This window comes from Anastrepha obliqua, chromosome 1 (assembly GCF_027943255.1).
Source record: "Anastrepha obliqua isolate idAnaObli1 chromosome 1, idAnaObli1_1.0, whole genome shotgun sequence".
In the NCBI taxonomy this organism is placed as follows: Eukaryota; Metazoa; Arthropoda; class Insecta; order Diptera; family Tephritidae; genus Anastrepha; species Anastrepha obliqua.
Genome location: NC_072892.1, coordinates 62,101,349 through 62,123,020, shown reverse-complemented (window position 1 = coordinate 62,123,020; position 21,672 = coordinate 62,101,349). Strand labels below are relative to the sequence as shown.

The following is a 21,672-nucleotide window of genomic DNA, read 5'->3' as shown; positions in this document are numbered from 1 at the left end:
GCATGTATGTGTGCAGTGACAGACGACACTTCAGTCACTCGGACATACAACTCGGTATATAAGTAGTTAGTTAGTCAGTGAGTCAGTCATTCAATCATTCAATCATTTAAACAAATAAACAGCCAACCGGCCACGACAGAAATCAACAAACGAATGTAACTGTAAGTGAATAGGAGAACTCTGTACAATATTTTAACGGTTCTATTATCGATTTTCTTTGACCGTACATATCGCCAATTTCCAACTTTTATTTGAATTGCAGGGAGAGCGCGGCTGCAGGTGAATTGTGAGTATTGCATGAAACTCAAATCACGCGCCAACCTCACTCTGCACGCCATAAATTTACGCAATATACCAAAGCAAACAACGGCTCTCACAGGGACTATGTAAACTTACGTACACACGCATACATGCATACATATCTGTATTCTTGTAACCACAGTAATGCCGCTGTTTTCCATTCATTGCTATCCCAACGGCTGTTGCCTTCGCATTATATTTGAATAGGTATGGCGTTAGTGCTTGTTGTTATTGTTGTTAAGGAAAAAAATCTGCTAAACTAAATCATTTCTTTGCTATTTTCCCCTTTAAGTTGTTGTACGTGTACTAGAAAGTGGTATTTCTGGAAAAATTGCAATGTTATTATTGCGAGTGGAAATTTTTCAAACTTTTGTTCGCTTGCTTTTACTTCTATAGGTTTGTATGTGTGTATGTGCAATGCTAAGTGTGTTCTGAAAATTAAAAAATTCCAAAAGATTGGGAATCCGTATATATTTCATTGCATTTATTTATTTTCTCATTCATTCATTATGTTTTTCGCATATGTTTTGTTGCCAATGGAGTAAACAGCAGCTAAAGGCTTTCAAAAGCCGGCAAGTTTATTCTAAGAGTTTTTGATAATTTGAATATTAGTTTATTTAAGAAGCCGATTCGTACTTAAAGTGATGTGTCTTTATTTTCTATCTTGAAAAAGTATATACAAAAAATCATTTAAATCTCGACCTCTATGAACTCGACCTAAAGACCGATCAACGTTAGGCCCAGTTGTCAGCTAATTTTCGTGGTAGCATTCAAGAATGAACAACTGTATAAAGGAGGAAAATACAAAATTCTGGATGATTAGCTTTTCAAAATTTGGTTGTTTTCCTCAAATTGGTTATTGTTACATTCAGAAGTTTTTTCACTGTTCAAGGAGCATCTTAAAAAATTAAATTTTTGAATAGGCAATTACTGTAGTATAAAGAGTAAAGAAAATAAAAAAATACTTTTAAAAATTTAGTATTTTTAGAACTTTTTTCAAATCATCCGAAAGTTTGGTTTTGACGGGTGATGTTTTTGTTAATTATTTGTTGATGACAGGACAGTTTTTTCGTCGTTCAAGCAACATCGCAAAAAATTAAATTTTTTAATATGTAACAACTGCGGTGTAAAGAAGAAAGATATAATATTCTGGATTAGCTTTTCAAAATTTGGTTATTTTTCAAACATTTTTTAGGTTTTCCTTAAATTCGTTTTTGGCAAAAAAAAAAAAATATGGTGACTTTCAGGAGTTTTTTCACTGTTCAAGGAACATCTCAAAAATTGAACTTTTAAATAGGTTATTACTGTAATATAAAGAGTAAAGAAAATAGAAAAATACTTTTAAAAATTTAGTATTTTTAGAACTTTTTTCAAATCATCCGAAATTTCAGAATGGTACAGTTTTTTCGTCGCTTCAGCAACATCTGAAAAAATTAGATTCTTAATATAATATGTGGCAATTAAAGTATAAAGACGAAGGAAAATGTAATTTCTCAACATTTTGTTTATTCTTCTAACCTTTTTGAAATTTTTCGAAAGTTCAGTTTTGACCCAAAATGTTGGGTGTTGTTCAATAGTTTTTTTCGTCGTTCAAGAAATATCTCCAAAAATTAAATTTTTGAATATGTGAAGACAACATCCCGTGGAAGAAAGAAAAAACTAAAAGTCTGCATCATTAGTTTATCACAAATTTAATATTTTTATAAAAAAATACTTTTGAATACAAAAAAGTGGTTTGGTGTGCAACACCTGTAAAAGTCACTAATATTTATCATACATGAATGGCTATTAATATTAATAGGCTTCTTGGAGGAAATTGAATCGAATCGAATAGGTGAAAAGAGTATTGATGATGTACTTGTAATTGAGTTATTAAGAATAAAGGGAATAAAATACATCTTGCTTCATTCGGATTCTTATTTATTCAATGTTCAAAAAAAAAAATAAAAAAATAAAAAAAAGTATTTAAAACCTACCGCAAGGCTGACGGTAAGATTAAAAATGCTTCAGTTTTGAATTAGGCAATCAAAAAAAGTTGTATATGAGGTGTGACTATTAAAAGCGAAATTTACGCTGTCGTAGAAGAGTACGCATTCCTCAAACACATTTTCACCGTCAAAATGTGGGGTAGAGCAATGAACCATTTTTAAATTTCTCGTGTACTTAACTTGGAAAAATCACTACTGAAACTTATAATTTATTAAAAAAGTACGTGGTAATGAATGCTTATCGATTTCACTTGGTTTTGAGTGATTTAAACTTTTTCAATATGTCCGAGAATGCATTAAAGATGATTTCCGCTTGGGTCGCCCTTTCACGTAAAATACGAATGTCAATGTCTTGTGAAATCGATATGCATGAAACTGCGCACCTTCGCTGGAGTATTATCTTCATTCTTGTTCTTGTTGAACTCCATGAAAAAATAAGGGGCAAAATACAATGCGGTATGGCCAAGGCAGTAAGACGATGCGCTTAGCTCAGCTCAGCGTAGTCCTTTAAGAGGTTTCTAGTAGAGCTGTGCGAAACATCGATGTAGTATCGATACATCGATGTTTCTCCTTTCGTAAAAAACATCGATGTTTTTTCTCCGATGTTCGATGTTTTTGCCAGTTTTTCCATCACTGGGAAAAAAACGCAGTAAAAGCTAGAGCGTTATTTTTGGAGTTATTGGTGTTGGCAGGCAGTGGTTATAATGCATAAATATCTTAGAGCTTCAAATGGGCAAGGTATGTACATATATATATTAACTGATGCCTTCTTTACAAGTTAACCTCTGTGTTTTGTCTCATTTGTATGTAGGTTGTAGTGCGGCAACCATTGAAGAAAAAGAGCAAGAGGAAGAGCCGCAAGCCAAAAAGGCGCGATATGGTCAGTCCAATGTGTGGAATTTTTTTAATAAGTCCTCGGATGGCAAGACTGCCAAATGTTTAAAATGTGGTAAAATTTATCAAACCAGCGGAAACACCACCAACATGGCGGGACATTTAAAGCGGGTACACCCAACGTTAACGGTGAGTGAGTTGCCAAAGGCTTCAGGACATATGGCGGCTTATTTGGATAAAAAATATGAAGCCTCATCGAAACGGAAGAGAGATTTGGACAGCGCATTGTTAAATTTCATTTGCTCCGATTTACGTCCATTTTACATTGTAGAAAACGAGGGATTTAAGCAATTTGTAAATGCTTTGGATCCCCGATACGAATTGCCTTCACGATCAACATTGCTTTCAACATGTTATAATAATTTATTCATGAACATGAGAATGAAACTGAAAAGCATTTTGCAAGAAGTGGAATATTGCGCTTTGACAACCGACTGTTGGACATCTCGAGCCAACGAGGCTTATTTGACCGTAACTTGCCATTTTATAGATCCAGAATTTAAACTTCGCACAGCAGTACTTTCGACTAGTAAGTTACAGAATGAGAAAAATCATTCTGCAGAAAACATTGCGAACTCTCTATGTGCAGTGCTAATTGAATGGGAAGTTATGGACAAAGTTGCAGCCATTGTTACCGATAGCGCAAGAACAATGATAAAAGCATGTGGGATATTGCAAAAAAGACATGTGCCATGCTTTGCGCATGTTATTAATTTAATAGTTCAACAATGCCTGAATCAAGAGAAAATAAAAGTTATTATGGGGAAATGCAAAAGTATTGTGGGATTTTTTAAGAAAAGCACAGTAGCTTACGCCAAGTTTAAAGAAGCTCAAAATACAGAGAAGCCATACAGTTTAAAGCAAGAATGTCCTACAAGATGGAATAGCGCATTTCATATGATTGAAAGAATTCTTAAAACAAATGATTATTGATTAGATTATTGGAAGGTTGTATTTTACTTGTCAATTCCAGCGTTTAAATATGTGTATTAATTAAATTTTATTATTACAGATTTCATCAGATAAATCATTTCAGCATTGCTGCAAAAAATATTTCTGCGTTCCAGCAACTTCGACAGAAAACGAACGTATGTTCAGTAAGGCTGGAATCGTTGTAAGCGAAAAAAGAAGTTCGCATCAGTTTAAACATGTTGACATGCTACTTTTTATCAATCGGAACAAGTGGATCTCTGAACAGCAATGATTGTTTTATAGTTTTAAGTTTGAAAAAGATTGAATTATGCTTTATAGTATTAAGTTTGAAAGATTTAATTTCTGTTTTATAGTATTAAGTTTAAAAGATTGAATTTCTGTTTTATAGTATTAAGTTGAATGATTGAACTTCTGTTTTATAGTTTTAAGTTTGGAAAAAGGATGTTATCCTTAATAAAGATATATATATTATATAGAGAATCAAAAAATGTACTATATTACTTCGATGTAGTATCGATACATCGATGTTTTTTTCTGAAAAACATCGAAACATCGATGTGGTCAAACATCGATGTTTCAACAGCTCTAGTTTCTAGACAAGTACAGCTGGCCAGTGTTGGATTTTTCAACTTTCTTTATTCATCGGAACTTACAACGCAAGAACGCAAGAAGAAGAAATCGAGTCGGTACAACATATCCTCGGTGAATGTCTTGCACTTCAAAGAAGCCGTGCCTAATAAATTGGCGATTATTTCTTCGAAGAACTGGGAAACTTGCAAAATGCCTAACTGGAGGGACTAGTTACCTTCATAAAAATATCTAAGTGGTTTAAGCAACTTAGTTAGTGGAGTGCGACAAATTTAAAAATTCTTTTTATCACATATGAGAAAATCGATACTATGATTATAACTCAATGGGAGTAAATCTGTGTTTTTAGTTTTTTACACAACATCAGGTTATTTTTAAAGCACCTCAAAGTTTCTGATCCAGCATTATAAAATTATCCTAATTTTATCCATTTGTGGAACAACATCAAGACGCACGCTACAAATAGCAGGAGGAGCTCGGCCAAATACCTAACAGAAGCGTACGCGGTAATTATTTGTTCCTTTTTTCTTTAATTTCATCAAATTATGTGACGTAGACATTTGAAATAAAAAAAAGAATTCAAGAGAATTAAAAATTATAATTTTTTTCATAACAATCCTTGCCAAAAAATGTGAGAAATATTTTTTTTACATTTGTCATTCTCTTCATCAGTTTTGAATACTTCTCTGTAAGAAATTCGATCATCATCATTCATCTTAAGTCGTCATCAACAAAATTCCATTGTTTAAATCGAGAAGCGAGCGTTTCAGATTGTCTTCCCGATAGAAGTAAATCACGAGAAAGATCCTGAAAATCTGAATTTGATACAATGTGTCGTTCTGAAGACTTAAAACCAGACGGAAAGTACTCTTCATCATCAGGTTTATTGTTATCAGTTTGATCATCATCAGCAATGAGTTGAACTTCCTTCAGTTCATGACCTGCAGTTGAGTCAATCATATCGTCCAAGACTACGGGGTTCTTAACAGTTGCAACATCAGCATACTTTATGTGCTTTCGAGTTTTATAATGAGGACCGTTTACGTCCGTTTTACAAAAATAACAATCATCTGGTTTATGATAAGGCTGATGATGCCACATCATCGGAGAATATTGAGAAATTCGACTTTTCTGGCAACGTTTTTATTTATATCTCTTGAATTTCAATGAAACAAACAATAAAACTTTGACGTTTTAATAAGGTTAAATTATAATAACAAACTTCTTTTCTTAATCACTGTACAGTGTGAACTTTGGTACACTTGGGAGCTTTTTCATATTTCTATTGAAAAAAAAGTGCTATAATATGTCAGATATTTTCGTAAGTTCTAACCAGTTCTGTTGTATGCAGTACAGTGTACTCTTAGGTATCCATATACACTCCAATAAATATTACGTATCTATAATAACGCATCAAAACACGTCCTTATTGCCATTTAGCGTAAGCTATACCTACATACCAAATTAGTAAAAAAAAAAAATAAAATCTTAAAACTCACACAACTCTATTAATTTTAATTCAATTACAGTCAAATATAGCTCATTTGACGCAAAATTAAATTTACTATAACAGTAGGGTACTAAAAAAAATCCTCAATATCGGATAATATCGTAAAAACTATGTCAAAGTTGAAAAAATTAAGAAAAAATAAAAAAATTCTAAATACTTCCGTCTACAGTCTCGTCAGTTGTCATTTCAGAAAAATTGTCAACACATTGTCAAAAAGGCTTGTTTTTGTTCTTTCGAACTAAAAAAGCAAATTCGAAATCGGATGGAAATTGGCGAAGTTAGAAGTTATTCTTCACATCAACCTACTGAAAAACGGTTTTATGGCCATAAAATGAGATTTTGGGGGTGTATTGGTAATTTCTCCTATAGCATTATTCTTAGTTTTGCTATACCTACAAGTACCATTAGGTCTCCATAAAAGTATAATATCACTGTCGCACAGTGTTATATTATTAATTATTATATGAAATTCTCAACAAGAGTTTTTGCTATTTGCTTCAACTAGATGGGCCCAGCATAAGTCTGCACTTTTTAACTATAATAGACTGTACACTTCGTGCGTAATACAACTATGCTTAATACACCAAGACCTTTTCGCCGGACTCCTCTCATGGAGTGTACGTGCTGCAAGGCGCACTCAATTATTAATTGGTACACAAGCCTCCTGATGCAGTATAGCTTCATTAGTCTGCACTCATAACTCCAACTCTTATACATATCAAGCTTCCGAATCCTTGACTGCCTTGATGTGTGTGGGCACACCACTGAGCTTGACACATAAACACGCAACTAAAGTATAATCAACATACCACTCACTCTCTCCTCTCCAGCTCGGCGCGCTATTCTCCCTAAGCTAATCTATAAACTTCGAAGCAATATTTATCTGTCAATATCTGTAAGTTGATTGAGGCATGTCATCAAAGCCGAATAAGTTGGTGCATGGCGACCATTCGCTAGTGTTCGGATTGGAAAGCCTTGGATATGAAACATTAAATGATAGTTTGACGTTAGTGAAGTTTTTTCTAATAGCGGTTGCCCCTCGGCAGGCAATGTCATACCTTCGAGTGTATTTCTGCCATGAAAAAGCTCCTCATGTAGCAGCATACAACTTTAGGTCCTGTCACTCCATTTCTCGAAAAGTATCAATTCCCACAAAAAACACAGGAGGTGTAGATCGGCCAAATACCCAACGAAGAGTAAAAGCGCCAATTATACAATGGCGTTAGGAACCGCAAGGTGTTAGGAAGACCAAAAACCTCCTGGCCACGCATGGTGGATAGGGACTCATAAAACAAGCAACCTGGAATTATTTAAAACAACGTTCACAATGAGATGAGCTCAATACTTTCGTTCTGGCTCTACGCTCCAACTGGACTTTAAAGATGCTAAAAAAAAAAAAAATTATAAAAAAATACGCCGAGTTTCCTTATGTAAGTTATCTCTACTTTCATATCTAAATCGATTCAGAACGCATTTTTCGAGCTAATAACTTTAGCTTCAGGCACAGAAAAAACTTGAATGCGGCAGATTATCAGGATCACATGCAGGAAAAAACACTTGAAAAAAGGCAAAATCCGTTTTCCGAAATTTACTTGAAAACTACCTACTAGCTAATTTTTGTTTCCCAAGTTGTCAGTTTAGAATTTAATAGATCAAATATGTAAAAATGCCCAAAGCGAAAATAAAATTCAAAATGTTAAAATTTAAATTTGGCACACTCGAACTTGGCACAACTTTTTGTGGGTTGAAACAAACAGCAGCAAACAGCCAACACACATTCCGAAGCAAAATACATTCCGATGCACATATAACCTCAGATATTTATACACATGCATGTATTACACTCATACACGTACATATGTATTTAGCTATATTATATACGCTAGCATGTATGTATGTATGTATGTGTGTGTATTTGCAATGTTAGATAAATTATTGCAGGATATGCAATGTTCTTCCATTACCATCACATAAAATATGCAACGAACTTTCCCCATCTTGCCTTCCCTTTCGTTTGTCGTATGTATGCACACCCATATGTATAAGTACCTATGACTGGCGGCAAAATGCCACAGACAAATAGATAGCGAAAGGCGAATGAATAAACGGACAGGCAAAATGTTTGGCGTCTGCGAGTTGTTTTGGTGGTTAAAAGTAGTTGATGAGGCGGTGATGGGTAATGGGAGTGAATATTTTAGTTTTGTTTTGTTAGTGTTGCTGGATTTGAAAATTGACTAAAAGAAGCAAAAGCGAAGGGTAATGTGTGAAGCTACACGAAAGGACATTTGCAAACTGAAGTCAGATATCTAAGTACATTCCACCTTGATCAAAAAGTTCCCGGAATTTATTGAGAATATTCAAAATACAGGTTTATTTCTTAAAAGTGTATTTTCGCCGTCAAAGAACCCCCATCAAGTGCAACGCACTTATGCCAGTATTTGATTCACCTCTCGAAACATTTCTGGAAATTTATTTTCGGTATAGACATCAGAGCCGCCTTCGATTTTTCCATTGCTTCCTTTCGGCCGGCAAACACGTTTCTCGTAGCGGTTTTTTGGCTCGATCAAACAGAAAAAAATTGCAGTGAGCCATATCAGGTGAATTCAATGACTATTCGTTACGAATAATGATGGCACTGCGTATGGAGTTTCACCAGGCATCTAAGGGATCTGGATTCCGCCCATACAGATGCCTCCTCTCTCACAAACACACTGACATGCAAGCGAAGGCGAACAGACTAGTCACGCTGGCACGCATTGTCAGATTGGACATCGCCAAGACGAAGGCTATGAGAGTCAATCGCAATAAAGACTAATGGTTGACGGGTGCCCGGTGGAATTTGTCGAAAGCTACCTCAGCTGTGACGGCGGAGAAGACCACTGCAGATCCACTGCAAACTAAACAAGGCAATTGCGGCAATCGGACGAATGCATACAGTATGGGCGAGTTCGTAAATCTCCAGGCGCACTAAGCTGGGAATATTCAGATCATGTGTGAAGTCAGTATTGTTGTACGGAAGTGAAAGAGGCTACAATCTTTCGTCAACAAATGCCTCCGCCTCATCTGTGAAATATTCTGGGCGAACACCATCAGCAACAACGCGCTGTGGAGATCAACGAATGAGAAGCACATCCTTTAGCAAATCAAACGCAGAAAGTGGCGGCACATGCTTAGAAAACGACCAGATAGCATCACGAGAATGGCACTGGACTGGAACCCGCAAGGGAACAGAGGTCGCAGTTGCGCAGAGATCACTTGGAGAATGTAGATGTTGCACGAAGCTAGCAGATGCCGGCATCACAAGGGACGGCGCAAACACAACAGCCCAGAACTGTTTACGATGGAAAAGTGTTGTCAAGGCTGACTCCCGAATGGAGTGAACAGGGATATTAAAAAATAATACTGTAGAAAAAAGTAATTGACTTAGAATGCCACCGCGCTATTGTTTTGGGAACATTTTGATCAAGGGCATGTATACCATTAAATTGGGATTTATATTCATCTGCAATACATACACATATGTGCATATGTATGCATTTGCATATACCCTGATAAAAAAATTGGGGCCGGTTGATACAATTTGACTAGTTTTCTGTTACGTATTTCGGAACCTGTAAGGTGATTTAAAAAAAAAAGATATCACAGAATAAATAGCTGGTAACTGCTTTAAGTGTCATTTCATTAAGCCTGCCCCCAATTCTGTAATTCTCATCAAGTTTCTGAAACGAATGTATGACTTACAACCGAGGTCCGGAAAAGGAAATCTAGGCACAATCCGTAAAAAAGTGCGGATCCGTTTCCTCAATAAAGTTGTATACGTTTTTCTAACCCTCTTTTTGCACATTCGCCTGGGGGTTTTAAAATATGGATAAAATACGAGTGTAAAAGTAAGAACCTTTTCTATTCTTCTTCTTCTTGATTGGCGCGATAACCGCTTACGCGATTTTGACCGAGTTTAACAAAGCGCGCCAGTCGTCAATTGGAAACACCAAGTGCAGCCAAGTTCTTCTCCACCTAATATTTCCAACTTCTTCTTCCTCTGCTACCCCCAACTGGTACCGCATCAAATACATTCAGAGCCGGAGCGTTTGCATCCATTCGGACGACATGACCCAGTCAACGTAGCCGTTGGATCTTCATTCGTTGTACTAGTCTCTGTCATCGTAAAGCTCATAAAGGTGCAAAGGTCCAAAAATCTGCCACAGAATTTTTCTCTCAAACATTCAAAGGGTCGAATCATCGGATGTTGTCATCGTCCAAGCTTCTGTGCCATAAGTTAGGACGGGCATGTTGACAGCCTAGTTTTGTTCGTTGGGAGAGAACTTTGCTACTCAATTGCCTACTTAGTCTAAAGTAGCACTTGTTGGCAAGAGAGATTCTACGTTGGATTTCAAGGCTGGCGTTATTATCGGTGTTAATGTTGGTTCCTAGATAAACGAATTCACTTAAAGTCTCGAAATGACAACTGTCAACAGTGGGTGCCGATACGCGACTGTGCCAATTGTTTATTTGGGGACACTAGGTACTTCGTTTTGTCCTCGTTCACCACCAGACCCATTCGCTTTGCTTCTTTTGGAAAAGGTAAAACTAACAGCGTGCTTGTTAAGGCCGTTGATGCCAAATCATCAGCATACGCCAACAATTGTACGCACTCATAAAAAATTGTGCCTGAGCGATTGAGTTGTACGGCTCGTTCGAGCTTTTTCACCCTGTCTGCAACCTCGTTTGGTATCAAACGGCTCGGAGAGGTCCTTGCTAATTCCCTAAAACTGGCCACCTAGATTCTGCTATCTAACTCCATTACAGTACTTTTTGTGGGGTTTTTTGAAAAGTAAAGTCTATATGAATAAGCCAACAATGATCCCAGAGCTGAAACCCAATATTCAAATGGGCGAGCTAATGAAAATTTTAATTCTCGTATGACAGCCTGTCATGAGGTGCTCATGGTGAATATTTGAATTATATAATATCATTTTTCACATATAATTGTTAAGAGCCGTATTGAAGTAGTGAAATCTGAGAGATTCTAAATTTTTCCATCTTTTATTTAAAAACAACTTCTAGGCTCGTCGGTATAAAGGCTGTTCAAAATTAATTAGGAAAAAGTCAGTAACAGGTAAAAATTCGCGGTTGATTTGTGGATAATAACTTTGGTTCCGGCTTCGGTGGTCACGGCGGACATGAAAAAAAAATGAGTTTTTCACTACCAATTACTTTTTTCTACGCAGATATAAACGCTCAATTTGCAACACTACATCAAGACGCTTATACAAAATTCGAGGAAAAGCTCGCCCAAGTAGCTAACAACATACGTAGGTAAATATGTATATACATATGAATGGGATAAATATATACATACGTACATATAAGTATGTACATATGAGGTTCAGTTTGCAGATTCAGACTGGTGAAGATAAATGTAGATGAGCGGCAAAAACATGAAAATCGAAATGTACGACGAGCAAAAGGCGGGTGACTGGCCGCAAATAGTGAATGCTATTAACATTGCTTTGCCTTCGGGCGAACGCCCAGAAGGTGGGGAAACATGAGCCTGCGGCGTCGACATTGGCGAAGACAATAGTGAAATATGAATACGAAACGTTAGGGGTTGAAATGAAAAAAAAAAAAATCTATAATAATAAAATAAACAAAAAGCGAAGAGCTGTGAGTCGTGGATTTTTGATTTCGGCGACGCTGACTTTCTCACAGACAGCTTAGCAGGCAATGCGTTAGTTAAGGGGGAATAGATTGACGCTAGCAATAGTAATGAGCAGGGCATGCAGGTGGGGGTAACTGTAAGTGTGCTAGGCAAGCGGAAGAGCGCAAATGCGGGCAAACGGCACGAAGCGATGACTGCAGAACGTGTGTCATGACGGCGTAGCACAACTAAGCGCGCATACATTCACACATGTATGTATGTATGTATGCGATCGTACATGTGCATAGATAGATTGCATGCAGTAGCAAGCTGACGGCATGTGACAGTTACCAGTCGTAGCAATATCCCCAGTGCCTGCCTGCTGCTACTGCACTTAACGTGTGCTGCCACCACTTCTTGGCCATATCGCCGCGCTGCTACTGCGGTCGTTGGTGTTCATTGTCGCCAAATGCGCGATATTGCGCATTGTTATCTATTTTTTTTTTTCTTATGTACCTCTCACTGACTCGTTCCTCTCAGCAGCGTTCCTCTATTTTGTGCTGCTTGGTTGCTTACATATGCGGCACACGCACTACACGCCAAAAAACGTGCAACAAGCAGACAACACGAAGTGCAGCACAATCCAACACTGCGAAAAGGTGCGAAAAGGGAAGAGTGCAATACGATTTTGTGTGGCGCATTCGGCTAAGATTTCAAAGTTTATCTAACTGACATATCGGATAGGAATGCAATGTGTACAAAGCTACTAGAAAGTGAGTAAAAGACAATAACAAAGCCCACATACATATGTGGCACCAGCAGTGACGGCAGCTAAAATACTTGTATTTCTTCTTGAAAGACCGGCTGAAATATAAGGAATGCCGTGAGGCGCTAGAATGATTGCTGTTTCTTTCACTTGCGCACATATTTTATGAGGCATCTGAGCGCAAACGCTTGTACGCAGCGTCGTGTTGTCAAATATGCTTAGTTTGATTTTTTAAAAATTGCTCTGACAAAGAAGGACAATATGGCCGGTCAGGCTACAATGCCATGAGGTTAGCTTGGTTAAAATTAAGAGAACTGGCTTCGCGAAACTCTCGAAGTGTAGTTGAACTCGGTATTATAAGATGGAATGTAACACGCCGTTAAAATTTAATTTCATCATTTAAATATCTACATCATCATTTGTGCTTTCTTGTCGAAAATATGGGTTCAGTTAGTGACCAACGCAGAAAACACTTTCATCAAGATGTCGCTGTATTCGAAGAGTGTCATCGGGGAAGACTGGAAGCCATTATTTGCATGCCTCCGTGCGAAGCCACTACCGACATTTCAACGATTTCACATTCCATACATAATTGCATACAGAGTAGTGATTTCTCGATATCTGCACTTGCAAGTACACACCCTTGTTTTCAAGGAATTTTTAACTAACCTTTCAACCTACAAAAACTGTCTCTTTGATTTTTGCCTTACTATGCTTAAGAATTTTCGCTTGAGTTAATCTAATCTGAACCACAACTTTGCTGAAGTGTTTTGTCCCGATTTGTATGAGCCCCAATTTGATGTGCGGTGGAGCCAAAATAACTTTGTAATTGTTTGTTTCGATTTTTCCGGAAACCCCTTTAATTACGTTAGACAAAAATAGCAATAGGCGGCAAGATTTGTCGGCTCAGTCCATACATTAGCTTCGGCAGTGTTTTTAATTTTCAAAGCATTTGAACTAATCATTCAAATTTTTTTAGTACGTCAAAGAGTACACTTTAGAAACCCAATTATCTTGATTTTTCGTATCACGGCAAAAAAAAAAGCTAAATCATTTTTTTTCCTTGTTCACATCTCTCGGGAGCATAGGGCCTCCACATTCTATTTTGATTTCTGACAGGGTAGGTGACTAGCCTACCGCTAAATAATACTGCTTTATTAAATCAGACATTGTCATTAATTTATATTTTTTTGTAGGCTTGATTATAATAAGAAAAAAATTAGTTATTTTAATTTATTCAGTGTTGAATATTTTGGTATAGAGTTTTTGAAATGAAATATTTTCGATTTTTTTTAACAATTATATAAATTTTTTTAAATGATTTTAAATATAAAAAAATATTCGTTAAAAAATATTTTTTTTCTTTTGAAAATGTTTTCATTTTATTTCGAATTTTGTTTTTTTGCTTTTTTGGAAAATATTTATTTTATTGAGTTTTTATATCGAAAGAATATTTTTCACATACATTTTATGTAAATCGTAGTAGGACCACGCCTACTTTCCATACGTCTTAAATCGAAAATCGTAATAAATGGCATAATTTATATCACAAGAAGTTGAATTTTGGCATGTATGCTTTTCCTATCAAAAGGAAAAAATATTTTTTGTTCAAAATTTAATTTTTTATTTAAAATTTTATTTTTTGTTCAAAATTTTATTTTTTGTTCAAAATTTTATTTTTTGTTCAAAATTTTATTGTTTTCTTTAAAATGTTATTGTTTTCTTCAATATTTTAATTTTTGTTTAACATTTTTGAGGAACACTTTATTTTATTTTTTTACTTATTTCGCCCAAATTTTTTATTTTTGTTTTTGTCATTAATACCTGAGCCTATGCTTACTAAGTCCTGAAAGTTCCCTTCCCAGTGGGATCTCCATAACCTTTCTTGATATATTCAAATGCGTAAAGCGAAAAATACCGTTCAATATTCAAAATAAGATCATGGTTCTTGTTAACAGCGACTAGAAGTATATCTTAGATCAAATCTCTAAACCCATTTCCCATGTTGATGTCCGAACTGCCGAATGTCACGTTAATGGAACTTAGCATAGAACCGAATGATGGCGCTGGTTTTCTCGCACCCGGCCTCAGCAGAAGTTTTCTTCAACATCATCGGAGGTGTCTTCAGCTTGTTATCGGAGGTAGGTGGGTGAAATGATTCAAGTACCAGTCTGTCACTCTCCAAATAGCATTAAAGCGCGGTTTTTAGACTTCCAATTAAATGGTGAACCTAGCTTTTTTGCGTGTGGGCCGATCGTCCAATGATGCGGAGCTTAGAAATTAAATGGCGGGCAGCCTCTAGCAATTTTTATGTTCTACGTCTATTGTATTGGGGGCCAAAGGGTTTTCGAAATAGCACACGAAGAAATGTAGCCCCATCTATTCTGCGCTTTTCCGAGAACTAAGTTGTGCAATTCTCCTTTAACAACAGTCAAGGGGATACCGAAGTCTGGGTAGGAGACCTCTGACACCAATTCAGTCGACCTCTTCCTGGCAAGCTCTTCAGCAATTTAATTTTCCTCTTTGTTCTCATGTCCTGGAATCCAGATCAGAGAAATGTTGCCTGCATACCCAAGAGATTTTATCTCCCTCTTACAGGAGTTGACAAGTTTGGATCTGCACCATGGCGTCGGCGGCTGTTTGATCGCAGCTTGACTATCGGAAAAAATATTAATATCTCCCTCGGTCCCGCGTTCCCTAAAAATTCTGCATCGTACATGTAAATAATATCAGCCAGAGCCATCCGGAGCTATAGCGCTCAACACTACGCTCCATATCTGTCCTGTGAGAGTTAGACCGATGGAACAATGAGCTATATGAGCTTTACGACGACATAGACATAGCGCAGCGAGTAAATATTCAGCGGCTTCGTTGGCTAGGTTATGCCATTCGAACGGATATAAATGCTTCGGCTCCGAAAGTATTTAATGCGGTACCAGCTGGTGTTAGCAGAGGAAAAGGAAGGTCTTCTACGTTGGAAAGATCAGGTGGAGAAGAACTTGGTTTCACTTGGTGTGTCTAACTGGCATCGGTTAGCACAAAAAGAACCGACTGGTCAAAATCGCGTCAACCCGGTTATCACGCTAATCAAGAAGAAGAAGTTAAACGCCTCCGTTAAAGGTTTTATCTGCACCGCCAGGAGGATATTTTTCTCTCCTGGCACTTTTGTCCTTAGGAGTCGTAAGCCAAGAACTTCGACTTAGCAGGTCTCTGGTTAACATGAGTTTCAGAGATTTGCTTAATACTCTTTGATCAGAACTCTTGAATAGATGCGCTCGAAGCCGCTATAGGAGACGAAATTTTCCAAGTACAAAGTACTTGCAGTTGGCATCTCCGCCAAATCTCTACAATAACAATTCCTTACTCTCTAGGTACAGATAGTTTTAGATGTCGGTCGCGGATCTTCTGCCCTGCTCGAAACTGTGCCCACATTTGAAGTCCCCCTGTTTCCCACAATGTTAATACCGACGCCCAGAATAACAGCTGCTCCAAGTTTCTCTTAAAAAAAATAAATAATTGGCGCGTACACTTCTGTTAGGTGTTTGGCCGAGCTCCTCCTCCTATTTGTGGTGTGCGTCTTGGTGTTGTTCCACAAATGGAGGGACCTACAGTTTCAAGCCGACTCCGAACGGCAGATATTTTTATGAGGAGCTTTTTCATGGTAGAAATACATTCGGAGGTTTGCCATTGCCTACCGAGGGGCGACCGCTATTAGAAAAATGTTTTTATTAATTTTGGTTTCACCGAGATTCGAACCAACGACCTCTCAGTGAATTCCGAATGGTGATCACGCACCAACCCATTCGGCTACGGCTAATTATCATTAGCATGTAACCGTTATGCGCACATAACTGTAACACAATAGCGCACTAATACGCAAAAAGGTTTATAAAAATGCTAAATATTTCTAATTTGAAAACACAGAAAAAGAAAGCTCCGGAAATGTTGCTGACATCCTCTTTTAATTATTGCCGTTGCCGCTTTGTTAGGACTTGCAGCGAAGCAATTAAGTGTAATTAAGTTGTACGTAAGTAAGTACAAGGAAAATGGCTCAACTTTTTGCTTCTATATTTCATGCTTTTCCTCAATTTCAGTTTGTTTTGTTTTTCTAGCTGGAATCATGGCAACGCATCGAAATTGAAGTGAAAATTTAATTTTGAAAAATCAACTTACATAGTACTTTATAGTACCAGTATGAACGTATTGCTGCAATTTGCGCGTTTTACGCGCAGACGAAAGGTCCCAAAGAGATTTTCGCAGTCCACGTAAAGTTTGACACGACTCGAAAACTTTCGTAAAGTTCAAACGCATTTAAATGCAAATTTTTGACTTAATGCAACAAAAATTAAAAAAAAAAAACAAAAAAAAAAACAAGAATGATCAACAACATACCGAACGTGCAACATCTTGTGGTGCCATAAATAACAGTAACCGCCGGCTAAAGTACGCTAAAGCAGGTGGCTAGAAAATTGTGCGCTAAAAAGGAAATATGCAAAAATCCTTTGTTGGCAAAGTTGAATTTAGTCGAATCGAGCCGGGTCGGGTCGAGAGCGGAAGTATATACATACATATTTTTAGGTATATGGAACGATTGTTGCTTGTCCGCAACAAAATGGCCGTTTTGTTAAATCCGGAAAGACGTTGTTATTTGCCAAAGTGTCTACTTAGTCTGGGCGTTGCAAAGGACACGCTGCCTTGTGGCTACTGCTGGTACAATTTTAACTTTGTTTACGCTTATTTTCCATAGCATTGCTTTTGCTCGAAGCTTTTTTGCTTATGTTTATTACCAATTTTGCTCCATGCTTTGTTTTGTGTTGAAATTTTTTTTGTTTTTTGTTTTTTGTTCTTTGTTTTTTTTTTACAATATTTTTTTATTTTTTTTTGTCTTTGACTTCAACTGCCCCTTGTCGACGCATAAATATGCACTTTATACATTATCCTTTATCTTTTATGCATCATATTTTATCATTTGCTTTTTGTCTTCTACATAATTTATTTGCTTTATTTGCCACTTTATTCCCCATGTCGCACACAAAAGAATCAAATAGCCGGCGTACAGGACAACTCACAACTCCAAACATACGCCACGCACACACTTCAATAGAAAAAATAGCTGCAGAATTTTACACATACATATACATATACCAGATACGACAGAGGGCATATCACAGCAGTATAGACGCGTTCGTGCCACAAAGGAAGTTCGAGCGCAAATCGAAAATCGAGAGCAAATCTGAGTGTGTAGCAAAAACAAAAGCTCTGCAAAGGTTTGTTTGGTCGCAGAAAATAGCTGGTAGATACATTTGTATATATATATTTGAAATCTCAACGCTTGCCATTGTCCTTTGCAGTTGAAAATCCAGTATACACTTATGCAAATGTATGTATGTATGTACAATTAAATGGTGTTTTCTTCAATTCACAAATAGATAATATCCAAGTAGATAATAGTGCAACACATGGCTATGTATTAGTGTGTAATCAGATAGAGCATGAAATTTGAGTAGAATGCATAGCATTTCGAATATATTTATACAAGCATAAAATTACACTATACCTATAAGAGGATATACATATGTATGTGCGTATGTGTGCATAGGATAGTACTTACATCCAACTGTTGTGCACCTACTCGGCTGTGTATTCAAGTGGAATAACTGTGTAAGGGTAACGAAATGTATTGACTCAATATTTCTTTGAAGGATATAGCACACGGGAATGTGAGTGTGTGTTCATGTGAGTGTGTGTTCATGTGAGTGCATACATAGAAATACGTGCATAAATGTAAGCAGATCTATAGCGACCGAAAAATATGTGCGAAAAAGTGATTCAGGGATACATTAGAGGTATGCACATTTTGTTAATCTAAAGGAAGTTAGTCTACTACGTATAAATATCCATAGAAAGTGGCACATATTGACCGAAACCAATTTCTGAAATTGGCTTTTATAACGGGTGATCAATTAAGAGGAGTTTTTTTCATTTGCGTTTTTTTTACAGATCGCGCGCGAGTTGTGGTAAACTGTCATCGTGGATTTGTTGAACAGCGTTTGGCATTTTATCATGGAAAGACTCACACCGCAACAACGTCTACAAATTGTTCAACTGTATTATGAAAATCAGCGTTCTGTGACAAATGTTTTTCGTGCGCTTAGACCGCATTATGGTCAACATAATCGGCCTGCCTTAAACACTATTCGACATACCATCAACAAATTTGAATCCGAGTATTCATTGGTGGATAATTCTCGACCGAATAGACCACGTCCAGCAAGAAGCATTGAGAATATAGCGGCAGTAGCAGAGAGTGTACGTGAAAACCGCGATGAATCGATTCGGCACCGTTCTCAGCAACTTGGACTGTCGTATGGAACAACTTGGTCAATTTTACGGAAGGATCTTCATTTAAAAGCATACAAAATACAGCTCGTACAAGAACTAAAGCCAAATGACCTTCCTGCACGTCACCGTTTTGCTGATTGGGCTCTTGAAAAGATTGAAGAAGATCCGCTGTTTTCGAGCAAAATTTTGTTCAGCGATGAGGCGCATTTCTGGCTCAATGGTTACGTCAATAAGCAAAATTGCCGTATTTGGGATGAAGAGCAACCAGAACAGGTTCAAGAGCTACCTTTACACCCAGAGAAAACAACGGTCTGGTGTGGTTTATGGGCTGGTGGAATCATCGGTCCATATTTTTTCAAAAATGATGATGGCCGCAACGTAACTGTGAATGGTGCTCGCTACCGTACCATGATATCGGACTTTTTGCTACCTGAAATTGAATCTAATGATCTCTACGACATTTGGTTTCAACAAGACGGAGCCACTTGTCATACAGCTCGTGAAACAATGATTTTATTGAGAAGTCATTTCGGAGAGCAGCTGATTTCACGTTTAGGACCTGTGAGTTGGCCACCAAGATCTTGTGATATCACACCTTTGGACTTTTTTCTTTCGGGATTCGTGAAGTCCAAGGTCTATGCTGATAAACCAGCTACGATTGAAGCTCTGGAAGCCAACATTACGCGTGTTATTCACGAAATACCAGTCGAAATGCTCGAACGAGTGATTGAAAATTGGACCTTCAGAATGGACCACCTTAAGCGTAGTTGCGGCCAACATTTGAATGAAGTCATATTCAAAAAGTAAATGTCAAAGAATGTCCTTTCAAATGATAAATAAAGGTTTTGAACATAATTTACATTTTTGTTTTTTTTTTTAACTATTGAAAAAAGCACCTCATGATTGATCACCCGTTATATAAATAAAGGTACATTGGGCCTAATTATCAGGCGAACTGATTAAATGCTTCATTGCTGGTAGGTACGCAAATTTCAAAATTCGTTGGAAATCATGAACCGGTTTTATTTGGCAAATTATCGTATTATTATTAAAAAAAATAAATAATTGGCGCGTACACTTCTGTTAGGTGTTTGGCCGAGCTCCTCCTCCTATTTGTGGTGTGCGTCTTGGTGTTGTTCCACAAATGGAGGGACCTACAGTTTCAAGCCGACTCCGAACGGCAGATATTTTTATGAGGAGCTTTTTCATGGCAGAAATACACTCGGAGGTTTGCCATTGCCTGCCGAGGGGCGACCGCTATTAGAAAAATGTTTTTATTAATTTTGCTTTCACCGAGATTCGAACCAACGACCTCTCAGTGAATTCCGAATGGTGATCACGCACCAACACATTCGGCTACGGGTTCTCTTCAATAAGATACTAATTTTTGGAATTCAAGCGATTGAAACCTTTTTTTCCGATATCCAAGCCGCGATAAAGGCTCTGAAGGCGCCATGGTGCAGATCCAAACTAGTGTAGGATATCAAATCTCTTGGGCTTGTAGCTCTGATCTATAATCCACGACATAGGAACAAAGAGGGAAATGATATTGCTGATGAGCACACATCGGCATCAACCTGGCTGTTGTTAAAGGAGAATTGCACAACTTATTTCTCAGGAAAGCGCAGGACAGATGGTGCTCCATTTTTTCTTTTGCTATTTGGAAAATCTTTTGGCTCCAGTACAATATACGGAATACTCGGAAAGTCTTGCGGACTCCACGCTGTGCTTACCGGTCATTGGACGATTGACACACACGCGGTAAGGATAGGTGCAGCATTTAACCCCAATTGCAGAAACTGTGGGGTCCTTTCAGAAACCGAGAATGTTGAGAAGTTTCTTTGTAAATGTCCGGATTTGGCAGCTAGACGATTAAGATCACTGGGTGTTCCTTTCTTCGACAGCCTGGGGCAGTGCGCGAATCTAAATCCCATCAATCTTATCCACTACATCAACAGTTCTGGCTGGCTGTAGATATCTGCCTATTGGGTTAAGTCAGGTAATCTGGGGGTGCAGTCGATGTCGCCTCTTTTTGACACTAGACGTCCCGGGAATTATCGTTGCAGAAATTCAATTGTTGCATTCGCAGTGTGGCATGGCGCACCGTCTTGTTGAACCCAGTAACCGTCTAAGCTGTTCTCAGGCATTTGTGGGCAGACATAATGAGCCAACATTCATCGATATCGGTTTCCATCCACCGTTTCGTTTTCTCGGTACAGCCATTAAAATTTGCTTCCAAATATTGGGTTCAGTGTCAACCATTCGAGCGACTGTATTCCAAGCGTCGTGAATGGTCTGTCGGCAAAAGGCCCGTGCGCAGACCCTCAGATTTAGGGGGGGGGGGGGGGGGGTTCCAACTTTGCTTGCAGTCTGATATGACTTTGCTTGTGTTTTTTGAACCCTGCAACTTTTTCAACTCATATCCAAAATTTTGTCTTTAATCTTTAAAATTTTTTGAATTTTTATAAATTATTTTGTAATTTTTCTTTTTTAATTTTTATAATTAAAATTTTTTTTAACCTAAAAAAGTTTTGTTTTTCCATATTTTGGTATTTATAATACAATTTCTTTATTTTTAATTAAAATTTCCGAATTTCGAAAATCGACCTTAAAACTCCCTCTACACAGCTTAATTAAATTCCGGTGCTTAAATTCAAGAGTCGCCATAATTGAACTGCTATTTTGAATATGGAAAAACTAACTTCAGATTCGT

At 37.4% G+C, this 21,672-nt stretch overlaps 1 protein-coding gene across 1 annotated transcript; it reads left to right on the top strand.

Moving 5' to 3' along the window:
• Positions 1–2,910: 2,910 nt before the first annotated feature.
• LOC129252908 (E3 SUMO-protein ligase ZBED1-like) lies at positions 2,911–4,124 on the top strand. Its single transcript, XM_054891063.1, has 2 exons — positions 2,911–3,026; positions 3,100–4,124. The coding sequence occupies exons 1-2, from the start codon at positions 2,993–2,995 to the stop codon at positions 4,113–4,115; spliced, it is 1,050 nt and encodes a 349-aa protein (XP_054747038.1). The 5' UTR covers positions 2,911–2,992; the 3' UTR covers positions 4,116–4,124.
• The last annotated feature ends 17,548 nt before the right edge of the window (positions 4,125–21,672 follow it).